This window comes from Coturnix japonica, chromosome 1, assembly GCF_001577835.2.
Source record: "Coturnix japonica isolate 7356 chromosome 1, Coturnix japonica 2.1, whole genome shotgun sequence".
Classification (NCBI taxonomy): domain Eukaryota; kingdom Metazoa; phylum Chordata; class Aves; order Galliformes; family Phasianidae; genus Coturnix; species Coturnix japonica.
Window position 1 is genome coordinate 117,375,666 of NC_029516.1, and position 13,532 is coordinate 117,389,197.

Here is a 13,532-nt window from a genome sequence, read left to right on the forward strand (position 1 = left end):
TGGGTATTCACTTTGCTGATTCTGACATGGTGGCTGACAGTAAATGGTGTTCTTGATAAAGCATTTCAGTGGTCCTATCCCCATTGCTATTATTCTCTTCTAGATACTGTGGTGATGAGGAGTAACTGGTCATGGGGAAGCTGCTATACTGTTGTGTAGCACGTGTTGACTTCACAGTTGCTCCTGTATCAGACCAACTAAATAGAATTGCATGTTAACAGCTTGCTCTTTATATAGCAATCTGGTTTAGCTACTACCAGTACTTCAAACATTAGGAGTCTAGAACATCACTTAAAGTAAAGAATTAGAATGAGTTACAAAGTATTTTGTAAAGTATTGTTAACTATTGTGCCAGACACTGACTGCACATCAGAGTAAACTTGTATTGTGACTAGGGCTTTCAGTTCTATCATTGCTAGATGACTTAGGAAATGCCCAGACAAAACATAACACCTTGCATAGCAATGTACTTTTCTGCAGATCTCTGTGAATACATGCGTGTTCCCTGATTTGGCAGGAGTTTATGTGACTGCCCTTCCTGACATCTCACCATCTATTATTATTGCTGATAAAAGTTGCTAATTGAATATCCGTGCTTCTGTAGACATCAGTTGCGAAGCTGTTTTCTGTTGGGCTTGATTTACATTGCTGTATTCACATCGGATAACTTCTCTTTTATGTTCCTTTTTGATTTTACTGTAAGACTACTGGAAAAGACTCTCTTTGGTGGTATCTTTTCCAAATGTTACCAAATGGAATGTGGGTTTAGTGTGCAGCAGCCTCCTCTGATTTATAACTCATTTGATCTTAGAGTAAATCCCAGCAGATGTATGTTGGATTGAGGCTGGACATCATTTTTATGGTGTATGACTCAGTGCAATATTCTGTTCTTTTTTTGGGAGAAGAGGAGGTTTTCCAAAGCAAACTGAAATGAAGATTGCTGCACTGTATAGTAAGAGTGGGAAGCTCTAAGTGCCCTACAGAAAAGTGTTGTGTTGGAGTTAAGATACAATAATGACTGTTACCAAGGAGGGAAGGCAGAAGTAAAGGAGTGCTGCTCCAAGCAGTTCTAGTTGCAGCTTCTTTGCACATTGCTGTTGGTGACTGTTCTTGTCTCAGCTCTGGTAGTTCATCGTAGTCCAGTCTTTTTTCTCCCTCTTTGAGCTATAATTGTGCCCTCTCTGCTCCATGATCTATGAGGTGTCCCATGAGCTTCTGTGCTGAAGTTTTGATCAGGGTAAATGTGGCAGCCTAAGTAGGTGTACATAGCTGTTGTTAATCTTCCCACTTTTAACCAATGGCAGAACTGTGGTATGGGCCTCTTTGGAGAGGCAGGTAAGCTGGCTCAGAGTTTTTCTAGTATAAGCAATCTCTTAACAATTGCAACACAAAGTTTTTACAGGATACTTAGCTTAAATCCTAGGCATTAACAGGGGTATTAGCTAAGCCTAGCAAAATCACTAGTGCAGATTTTGTTTGACAGAAGTTGCCTTTATGAAATGACTAATTAGAAACTGGAAGTGTGGATCATCATTTTTCCAACATAAATATGTTCTGCTCCAGAGTTACACTTTCATACAAGTGTGCCTTTCACAAAATCAGCAACTGCATAAGGTAAGGATATCTTACAGACCAGATCACTCAGGCCGTCAGCATTGGATTTCAAGGTCTTAAACCTTGTTGGCATCACTGTAATTTGTCAGGCCATAATGCCTAATAAGCCTGATACACAAGAATTTCAGGGATGAAGTTGTCTACTTGATGCTGAATGGCTCCCTAGGACTTGGATTTTTATAGTAATCTGGTCCCTGAATGTATGGAAGATGCATACGAGATGCAAGCCACATCTATCAGTGAAGTGACAACAGACATATAGATAAAGGGTCTACTGATGCTTTGGAAAGGAGCAGCTGAGACTACTCTGTGAAGACTAACTTTTCTTTTTTTCCTGCTCAGATCTGTTGGGAGTCCCAGTGAAATATGGAGTTAGAATAAACTGGTTTAGGCAACATTTGTGAAAATTTTAGGTTGGATATTAGGAAGCACGTCTTTACAGAAAGGGTAGTTAGGTACTGGAATAGGCTCCCCAGGGAGGTGGTTGAATCGCCATCCCTGGTTGTGTTTAAGAGCTGTTTGGATGTGGTACTCAGGGATATGATTTAGTGTAGCATTTTTAGAGTTAGGGTACTGGTTAGGCTGAGGTTGGACCTGATGATCTTCAAGGTCTTTTCCAACCTGGGTAATTCTATTCTATGAAAATCAGATCACTTCCACTTCCAAACCTGAAATGATTTTAGTACTTTTTTTTCTCTTTGGATACACAGGAGACAGTTTTCAGAATTGCTGATTGTCTGCTGGGACATATTAATGATATTGAAAGGCTTTTCTGGAGGTTTGAGTTAAGCTTTGATTATTTCATTTTCCATTTGTTATAGTTATGCATGGAAGCTGCAAATGGTTTGCAAGATCATCTTATTTTTTCCCTGGTATATCCCTGGAATTTAACTTGGCCTTGAACTTTGGTTTGACAGTGAAGTCGGTGCTTACATTTCAGTGTGGTGATTTATTTTGTTTGCAGTTAACTACGGCTATTTTTCCCCACCCATCTTGATGAACAACCTGAAAGATGAGTATCTGGGAGCTCTTAGAAACTGTTAATGGCTTTTAAAAGGCAAATCATTAAATAAGAAGTCTTTTTAGTACATCAGAGACTTCAGTGTCAGTAGAATATGAACTTACATTTGTGGTGCTTACAGCTTTTTTTCAAGTGTGAATTGTACAAAGGGAATCGAAGGTCAGCCTATGGAGTACAACTCTACTCTGTGCCATGTTAAAACACAGCACATACTTCTAGGAGGTAGGAAGTAACCTGTTTGGCTGAAAATGCTCCATCACTTGTAGGTTGGGAAGCTCCAAGAGCACAGATAAGGCAGAAATTTACCTTCTGATTTAAGGTTTGGAGTAGGAATGGGAGGAACAGTCAAGTCAAGGGTTTGACTGTTTTCTTTCATTAGCTGGTAAGCTTGAGCTCTTGGGAAGATATGAGAGGACTCTTTTCTACTGGCTCTGGGCAAGAGCCATTCATTTTACCTGGATGAGGGGCCTGAGTGCATGCTCAGTAAGTTTGTAGATGTCACCAAGTTTGGAGAAAATGTCAATATGGCAGGGGGTAATGAGGCCATACAAAGGGATCTGGACTGGCTCATTAGCTGAGCTGAGGCTAGTGGAATGAAGTTCAACCAGACCAAGTGCTGGGTCATGCACTTTGGCCATAACAACCCCAGGGAACACTTCTGGCTTGAGGCAGAGTGTCTGGAAAACTGTGTGGAAGGACCTGGAGGTGTTGGTTGGTCATGGCTAAACATGATCAAGCAGTGTGCCCAGGTGGCCAAGAAAGCCAGTGGTATCTTGGCTTGTATGACAAATAGTGCTGCCAGCAGGAGCAGGAAAATGATGTCTGTACTTAGCTGTGGTGTATGTACCTCGAGTACTGCATTCAGTTTTGGGCCCCCTCACTGTAAAAAAGAAATTGGAGGCCCTGGAGAGTGTTCAGAGAAGGGCAACAAAGCTGTGAGTGGTCTGGAGCACAAGTCTTATGGGGAGCAGCTGAGGGAGCTGGGATTGTTCAGTCTGGAGAAGAGGAAGCTCAGGGGAGACCTTATTGTGCTCTACAACTCCTTGAAAAGAGGTTGTGGTGAGGTGGGGGTCAGCCTCTTCTCCTGCATAACTAGCAATAGGACGACAGGGAATAGCTTCAAGTTGCGCCAAGGGAGATTCAGATTGGAGACTTGATAGTAAGAACGCTTCTTTCTCAGAAAGAGTGGTCAAGTGCTGGAATGAGCTCCCCAGGGAGACAGTTGAGTTAGCATCCCTGGAGGTGTTCAAGAGCTGTTCAGATACTGTACCAAGGGACATGCTTTAGTGTGGGAATATTAGTGACAGATGGATGGTTGGACTGGATGCTGGTGGAGATCTGTTCCAACCTTGGTGATTCTATGACTTGTCCCTGTGGCCTCCTGTGTCAGGATGTTCAGGACAGTTGTACCAAATCCACATTTGGTGGAGGGAAAACAGAAGCTTACAGTGAGTTGCCATAGATAAACTACCTCCAGTGAAGCAAATCTGCGGTCTTGTTACCACTGTGGCTTGCTATTAATAAGTGTATATGTGCTGCCATTAACATACAAATTTATATGGTAAACAAACTTGGTGTAAGTACTTCTTTAAAGTAAATTATCAAGGGGTGTGTAGCTATAGGCTACACAAAATGCATTAAATGGTTTTGCATGTTGTAGTGACTGGCAGTTGTACTATTCTGTCAAGCATTTTTTAATCTAAGAAAAGAGTCTGTTTGGAGAAGTGAAAGTGATGTGAAGACAGAATTAGCTGATGTGGTATTTTCTTTAAACTTGAATGGAAATTTTAAAAGAAAAGTAACATGGCTGGTTGATTAAAATAGAGTCATGTATGCAAAAATGGTCAAGAACAGATTTGTGTGGTGAGCAGCAGTGCCTGGTTATCTTTCATACTATCTTACATGTGGGTGCTAGTGAGTCCCTTGTCCTTTACTTTTGCAGAGGGTGGGAGTTCATGTTTCTGATGGCAAACATGGAAGTTGCCAGGCTTTTATACATACGCTGTGCAGTTAATACTTTTAAAATTACATTAGTTCCAGGAATTTTATTACTGAGTTTGTCGTAAGTATTGTGATTATATTGATGAAAACACGAGGTCTTGCAGCAGGTGCTTGTAGTGTTGGTAGATGCCCTGGATGTCAGTGGGTTAGATTTTTCAACACACAGCAGGGATTGTCTGCTCTTTGGCTGAAATAAATCTGATCTTAATAAATCTCAGCTGGCACTTTCTGGACTAGGAGGGGATGTTACCTGATGTTACCCAACCATCTTTTCCTCACTAGTGAGGTGTGCCAGGGTTCAAGTTGAGATGGGATGCAGAGACAAAGCAAGTACTGCTTGGGCCTCAGGTCTGTAGTGAGGAGGTGGTGAGTGGGAACTGTAAGGGTGAGCTTGGTTAGAGGTAGACTGCTATTGCTGAAGGTAGGAAAGCCAATCACAGTTGAGAAACAGTTGATTTCTTTATAGATGGATGTGGCTTGGAGCAAAAGGGCTTTCAGGGGGGGAAAGAGGGAAAGAAAAAAAGTGCTGGATAGCTCTCCTTCAAACAGCTGAATTTTGATGCAGATTCTTGTTTGTTCACCTTAGTCATACATCTTTCCAGTTTTGTTTTTTTTTCTTAAGACTGCTTGGTCCAATGTTCTAATCAGAAGCTTCCAGAAGTGTTTTTCAAGATGAAGGCTTCTGTATGCTTCCATCTCTTTCTACTTTTAAGTATTTTTCAAATGAGCAAAGGCCTCTGTCTGGGATATACTCTTTGTTTTTAGCAGGAATACTGGTTTAACTACAGTTAGCAGCTCTCTTCGTAGCTATTAAGAAGTCTTTGGAAACCAAAGCCATGCAGGAATGCATATGGGAATGGCCTCAAGCTGTGCCAGGGGAGGTTCAGGTTGGATATTAGAAAAAATATGGGTGATCTTGGAGGTCTTTTCCAACCTTGGTAATTCTGTGATTCTGTATTTCCTGCCCCTTCCCTCTCTAACCTCTCTCTGTGTCAAGCCCTCAAATGACAGTGTCAGTGGAGATTGCTGCTACTTAACGAGTTTCTGTTGGGTTTCAGATGGAAGCCCAACTCCTTGCAATAATGCAGTAATAACTTCTGCTGCTGAAGCTTTATGGTGTTATATACTGGGATGTGTGTAGGGAATATAAGTATCTGGGCTTTTTGTTTTCTTTTATAGGATAGCTTAACTTCTTAATTCCTGAGGCAGGTGATATTGTGTAGTTTTAATTTTTATTTTAGGTAACAAACAGTTTACTTTTTTGGGGGGAGGGAGGCTCTGAGGAGTTTGTGGCCTCCTGTTTGAGGTATGCCATTTCTAGTGTATATACACAAATGGAGGAAAAAAAGCAGTAAAAAAATAAGATTAAATTCGCAGTTTTCTGTTAGATACCGTAGGGCTGTTCATGTTTGTTTTTGTCGGGGTGCCTGCCAGTCTGGTCCCAAATATGCCTAGGGGAAAAAATCTCAGTGTTTGAGTTTTCCCTCATTGCTCTATAACAAATCTACTTCTTTATGAGTCAGGAAAGACAATTGCAGGGTGATTGAAATCGGTGTTTTTGTGGTTGCCCATTGCTGCCTGTGCTTACAGAAATGCATTTGGCTTTAGTATGTGTATGATTTTCACTGCTTTGGGCTTTCTAGCAAAGAAGGAATACTTACATTTCCGAAAGTAGAAATAATGATTTAAAATATTGTATATAAAACACCTGACAGCAAATACTTTATTAAATATGTTACCTGAAACAATGGCTGTGCAGTAAGTGAACTTGAAAGCACACAAACAGGGAGAGCTTAATTGCAGACTCTAATCTTACTGGTAATCTCTAACAAATATTTGTGCCATCAGTAACGGACAAATACTTTACAGTTGCAGTATCTTATTTCTTTGTTGAGTGTGCCTCTTTAAATTGTCCTCTGTGGCTCATCTCATGACTCCACTGAGTCACTATTGAAGTTGGGATTTGTCAGGAGCCTTGACTCAGTCTCATGCCAGGACCAGAGACCACATATCTTACCACAAGTCAGCAGTTTCTTCCATGAGCAAGCTTTCAGTGTAGGCTGTTGAATATATGGGTTTTTCCCAGTTTGTATTTATGAATGTTAGATTCCAGAGGGGGAGGGGAAGGAGAGGCAACACATTTTCTTCCTAGTCACCTATTTGCTGCGAACTTAGTGTCACATTTCTGTGGTTATTGTCTTGCTAATAGTGCCAACCTTTTCTGAATAATCTTTGTATTTATTTAAATTCAGAGCTATGCCTGCTTTGGCTTATTAGGAAAATGCCCTTGACAGTGTGCCACTTGATGTCCTAGAAGGAAGAATTAGTGCAGAGTGACATTAATCCATTAATGTTGTTTACTGTCTTTTTATGTCTTTATCTAAAACAATCCTAAAGCAATGACAAAGCGTCACCTAGACTCTGTTCAACCTACCAGATTCTGGATATCCCCCAAAGTTTTATTTGGGTTTCAAGACCTGGTGTCATGTGTCTTCATTCCCTGTTGAAAAATGCTCTTTTACTGATATTCAGTGAGGACTCAGAAACAATGCTTGAATTATTTTCTTTGTAGGAAGTGTTGAAACTTCCTGATGAATCACTGTGAAATTTGAAGTGTGGTTTGTCAAGTTTGGAGGCTACCCCTGTATGAGGAAAAGTGCTTTCTCTGGTGGTACTTTGGGTTGTTTGAAATAACTGTGCATCTCAATGCACACAAACTACCATCTTCTGTTAAAATATATTGTGTGATAAATACTGTGTATTCCTGGTTTTCTGCTTTGGAGATATTTGAGCAGGGCTTTCTTCCATCCTTCTTGACAAGCTTTCCTCCATCTTTGTCTGCAAGTTGGTAAAAAGTTCAGTTTGGGAAAATGGAGGAAGAATCATAGAATCATTAAGGCTGGAAAAGGCCACTAAGATCACCTAGTCCAGCCATCAACCCATCACCATCATGTCCACTAACCAGGTCTCTCAGTGCCACATTGATGTGTTTTGTAAACACTGCCCAGGACAGTGACTCTACCACCTCCCTGTGCAGCCTGTTCCCACACCTCATCACTCTTTTTGAGAAGAAATTGTTCCTAATATTCAACCTGACTCTCCCCTGGCACAGCATCAAGTCGTTACCTCCTGTCCAGGGGAAAAAAAGGCTGATCTCCACCTCACCACAACCCCCCTTAAGGTTGTTGTAGAGCACGATAAGTTCTCCCCTGAGCCTTCCCTTCTCCACACTGAACAAATCCAGTTCCCTCAGCCACTCCCCGTAAGACTTGTGCTTCAGACCCCTCACAGCTTCGTTCCCCTTGTCAAGGCTCCAGGGCCCTCTTAGAGCTTGTTTTCTCTTTGCAGCATAAAGTACTTGTCTCGGGGGTCTAAGTGTCTGTAGGGAAGGAGTGCAAATCACGGGACATTCTAGGTTGGAGGGCCTCTGGTGGTGGTCTTATCCAACCTTCTGTTCAAAACAGCCCCTGCAGACCGTGTTGCTTATGGCCAAGTTTATGTGAGCTTTGCTACATGCAAGAATAGAGATAATACAGCCTTTGTGGACAGCCTATCCTGGTGCTTATCCACTTCGCTGGTTTTTGTATTTTTTAAATCTTATTCTTCTTCCTGTGTGCTGCAATACATTTGTTGCTGCTGGTCCTAATCTCTATACGTTTTCTGAAGTCTCTCTCTTTTCTGTTTTCCCAGCTGGTAGCTGTAAACAGCAGTTAGATCTCCACTGAGTCACCTTCAGGCAGAAATGCAATTATAGCAACTTATACTTGACGTGGATACAACCCCAGTAGTCTGTGCCCAGGCCTTTTCTAGGACGAAAGAAACAGTATCTAAGCAGGTTTTAGTTCACCCATTGATCCAGTTCACTGATTCACAGTTTGAATTCACTGATTGAGTTGCGTGTCATGGAGCGCAGATGCTTCCAGTTCTGAAATTTACCAGCTGTTGAAGCTTCCTGAAATCTCTGGGCTAATTCTTCAGCTGGGAACTTGGCTGGAGAGCCACTCAACTCTAGCCTGGGATATGTGTGCCTGTCTGAGCTGCTGAAGAGAAGGCACTGGGGTGACCTGATAGTGCCCTAATGAAAGCTGTAAGAAAGAATGGGGCAGATTTTTGTCTGTTGTTATAGGACAAGAGGAAGTGGTTTCAGACTAAAAGAGGGAGATTTAGACTGGACTTAAGGAAGAAGCTTTTATAATAAGAGTGATAAGGCACTGGCACAGGTTGTCCAGAGATGTGCTGAGTGCCCCATCCCTGGAGACATTCAGGGTCAGACTGGACAGGGCCCTGAGCAACCTGATGTAGCTGTGTGTGTCCCTGTTCATTACAGGGGAGTTGGACTAGATAACTTTAAAGCTTTCTTCCAGCTCAAATCATTCTGTGATTCTAACTCTTCTCGTTGACTCAAAAGAAAAGAGAGGTAAATGTACTATTTAAAATGATGTTTTTTTGGCTTGATGTTGGCTGTACCTGAAATCTAATGGTCTTACTATCACTTGTGATTCTTTTTAAAAAGGAAAACGAGTCCCAGCTCTTTAATACATAATTTTCAGTAAGATGTTCTTTATGTACCAGCTGCCTGGTCAGTGTTATACAGGCAGAGTAGTGGCATAAATGCTTTCCCTGTTAAAAGTGAGAATGCCAGTCGTGCATTGAAGGCAAGGCATTGAGTATTACTTTCTGAAATTAGCTTTCCAGAGGATCCTTATGGGCAGTGGTGCAAACTTGCCGTTTCAACAGTTACCACAAGCAACTTACGGCTTTTCTATAATTGTGCAGTATTTATAGCTCACCTGTAGCTCTTTTTCTCTTGCAACACTCCTGCAGTAAAAGGCAGTGCTGGTTTAGTGGCCCTTCAGGTTTCCTTCTTGATGAGCTATAATGTTCTCAAGCATTCAAATATTTGCTCTATTGATCCACATTCTTCATTAACTCTTCATCAGTGAAGAGAGTGCGAGAAGAAGGTAGCATGGGGCTGGCATATTGATTCTCTTGCATTTATTCCGAACTTCCATCCCTCCTTTCACCTCTAAATAAGCAGTAGAGCTGCACTGAATTTGTGCTTGCATTATCCTAGAAATAGCTGCTAAGGTAAGTGTAGAGTGCCTCACTAGGTTTGCCCACTGAGCAGTTCCAAGTCTTATTCTTGTCTGTTCTTTTTCTGCAACTGTGACTCTAATGTTCCAGAAATACTTGAAGTCAAGTATCTAGAGAGAATTTATAAAGGATGAACTTGCCCTCTGTATAACACATGATGACAGGCAGCTTAGGAGGGCATCTTTTCTGAAGCTGTAAATCAGGCTGTTCGGTCTGCTTAAAAAGCACTCTCTTTCTTAGGTCTTTAGTTGTTTGGGACCTTGGGGGGATGACTGAGTATCTATGCTTTCTTAATGCTGTTTCATCAGATGAAAAAAGTCTGTCAAAGTGGTCTAAGAAGTCCAGGAACTTTTTATTGTGTAGAAGAGCGGATGTTCATTGGAACCTTAAATGCTTCCCTACAGTTTTCCATAAGGGCTTTGAGCTTGTTTAGAAAAGTGTTAATGACTTGAGGCTCTCTGCAGCTTGCTTCAGTCAAAGGTGCTGGCACACTTCACTTGAAGGCTCAGAGCCTGCTCTCTGTGGACTGTGTGTTAACTATAGCAGCGTGCCTGTGCCTTTGTGAGATTAGGGTTCTGTTCCTCTCTTGTGACTCATCTTCTGAGTGACCAGTTGGCTAGTTGTTTTTTTCTCTGATGACATTTGCCATAGCATTTATGTGGTTCCACATAAATGGGACCCACGTGTCCCACGTGTTTGGGTCCCACATGTTTTCATACCTATTTCCTTTCAGGACTACACCCTGCGCAGTTCTAGGCAGGACTGAGCCCTGGCAGCACCTTCCCTTGACCAGCTGCCACTGCTTCTGGTGGCCTCCTACCTTCACATTGGCCACCCTGAGGAAAGCAGTAGCTGCTGACTTTGGTCTCAGCTGCATCCTGATGTTTTTTCCTGCCGTTGCTGTGGGAGGAGTTGCAAGATAGTAGCCTGACAGCAGGGATCGGATGTTCCTAAACTGTGTGCTGCTTGATGTGAAGGATGTCCAGTTTGCTATTTTATCAGGAGGAAGGGTACAAAACAGGATGTTTCCCAGCAGCTTGTTGTAGCCAGGCCATGGAATACTGATGGTTAATTTAACCTCAAACATTAAATATGGGATAGGGACATAATTGTTATGTATTTGAATCCGGACTTAAAATAACTGTACTATTTTATTACAGCGGAGAAAATGTATGACTGATTTATATTCAGCTCTATAGTATAATCACATCCTTCTCTGTAGTGCATCCTCTTAATACAATGGCAACAAGGGTTTCCCAACTGCTTTAGCAATGAATTCACTGAATGATGCTCTCTGAGCCTAAGAGGCTGCTAAGTCTATCCTCCTCAATATTCTTGGCTTAGTAGCAGTATAGAGCTAGTTTTGTACCATCACTGCGTATGAGCTAATCTATGGAGTTTTCTTTGTTGCTTCTGATTTACTGCAGGGCTTTGGCTGATCCTGGCTAGCTGAATTTTTAAGACTGAACATCTTCCTGATGCACTGTGTGAGCCTGGCCCTCTCTAGGGAGGACTGGAGTGAGAATAGCAGTAAGTTTTGGCAGTCTGACTTGTTGGGTTTGTGGAAAATGTCTATAGCCATAATAGGCAGTGCAAATGGCTTCAAGTTGACTGGTTATAAGCTGTCATTTTGTGCATTGCTGCAATTTTACTACATCAGTTAAGTGTAGCTGTAAAATACTCTGGGGTCATATGGAACATGCTCTTTAAAACTCAGCGTTTAAGTTGTCAGTGTTTTGAAATGTCAGTAAGTAGTCTTGTCTTGCTGAAGAGTGTACTTCCCCGTGTTCTCTTTGAGTACGTACTTTTCTAAATAAATAGCCTGTTTTCTATATAAAATACATCTTAGTCTTCTCATTACTTTTTAATGATCTGTTGCCATTATGTTCTCTTGGGGACCAAAGGATAACCACCCACTCAAGTGTCACAGCTATTGCGTTGTATTTTCTTTTACATCAATACTGTTTTTCTAATCTGAACCTGAGGAGAATGGGGAGTTGATCTTTTTTGTTTTGTTTGTTTTTTCATTATGGTTCAATTACTCTGTAGTATATGCCATAAAGTTACATTTTTTGGTGATGTGCGGTTTCTTTCTTCTTATACCTCATTTATTCTCCTGTTAATACCTGTCAACTTTATTTACCATCTGGGGGAAGAGATCAGTGGATGTAGGGTGAGGGTTGCAGGGCAAAACCAGCATTAACTACTGACCTGCCAACAGAAGGATCATTTCTTTATTGACACTCACCCATCATCACCTTTCAGCTATCTGCAACAAGGATTAAATCATATTAAGGATTATCTAAAGACAACAGGGAAGACTCGAAGGAGATATCAATCTGTGTACTACTCAGACCAAAACTACTCTGACTGTTCTTACCCATTCCTTCTATAGGGCTGGGATATTGTTTTTCACAGTATGTTGTAAAAGGAACAGTGCTCAGTTAAAAGCTTATTTTTCTGCAATATTTTTTTTTTAATTCCTTGTGGGGCTCTGTTTGTTTTTATTCTTCCATTTGGTTACCTTTATTTATTTATTTGCTCATGCTAATGATGCTCCTCTTACTGATAGCATTTTCTGGTTGGGTTTTCTTTAGGCTGCCTGAGTAATTGTTTTTATATTCCTGAATGGCACGTCTCACACCTCTTGTGGCTGCTCATTGTTTACCTTGCTTTATTTATGTTTAGTGAAAGAGGTGCAGCTGATTTCTTTGTGCAAACCGTATGAACTTTAGTCTCAGAATTTGCAGGTACGCAGGAGATTGTGCAACTGCCATTGTTGGCTTGCTTAGAATTGCCAGGCAGAAAGCTGCATTATTGCTGCATTAACGGTATTCTACAACAAATAGTTTCAGCGAAGTATATTTTCAGTATGCAGTATTGTATATTTTCAGCAGTCGTTATTTGGTTATATTAACTCAGTTCTGCTCAGTAGAAGGTGAAATGTTTGTTATATCCCAGTTCTCAGCCTGCAACATGATTCAGAGTTCATACATTAGAAGTGTGAATGAGGGTAAGGAAGAAGAGAGGTGAAAGTGAGCATTTTGTTTGTCTCTTTGAGCAGATACCAGATCTTACAAATTCATCAGTAGTGTCAGCGTGCTTGCTTGGGGCTTCTCTTCCCTTGCAGGAAACTGATAGTAGCAATTCACTGCAAAACATACGTAAGCTTCTTGTGTTACACCTCAGTTGATATTCCAGACTCAGAAGTTTGGTACCGAAGTATCAAATCGGCTTCATGGATTTTTAATCCTCTTCTTCCAGGACTGATTGTTGGGGTCATCTTGAGATACGGCACTCCCTCTTCCAGCGGCCGTGATAAACCCCTGAGCTGCTCGCAGGAGGACAGGCCATTTACAACCCTGCTGGTCAACGTCAGCGGGAAGTTCTTCGAATATACACTCAAAGGTGAAATAAGCCCTGGGAAGATCCACAACGTGGAGCAAAATGACATGTTGCGAAAGGTGAGGGTAGGCCATTCCTAGTGGCTGTGTGCTGTTTGGCTGCATGTTTCGCCTTCTTGGTGCTCTTAAATCTACAATTCCCTTGAATAGTAGTATCAAATGTCAGTGTTTTTGGTGGTAACAGCACCTCAATGCTTAATTGAAAAGCACCTCTTGTATTGTGTTGCTGCTGGCAAAACTGTTCCATTGCCACCATGCAGTACTTTCCCAAAGCCTTTGATTGCTGCTGGAGACTTAGTGTGCACTTCTCATATCTGTAGAACTCATGAAAACCAGCAGAGCAAGAAAAGCTTGATGCTGCCCTCTATAATATAAAGTACAGAAGGAAATGAATGGTC

At 41.5% G+C, this 13,532-nt stretch overlaps 1 protein-coding gene across 1 annotated transcript in view; it reads left to right on the top strand.

Moving 5' to 3' along the window:
• SLC9A7 (solute carrier family 9 member A7) overlaps positions 1 to 13,532 on the top strand; it is a 56,411-nt gene that overhangs the window by 12,016 nt on the left and 30,863 nt on the right. The window contains exon 2 of the mRNA XM_015851188.2: positions 12,995 to 13,194. Coding sequence (XP_015706674.1) covers positions 12,995 to 13,194 — 200 coding nt within the window. The remainder of the gene's footprint in view (positions 1 to 12,994; positions 13,195 to 13,532) is intronic.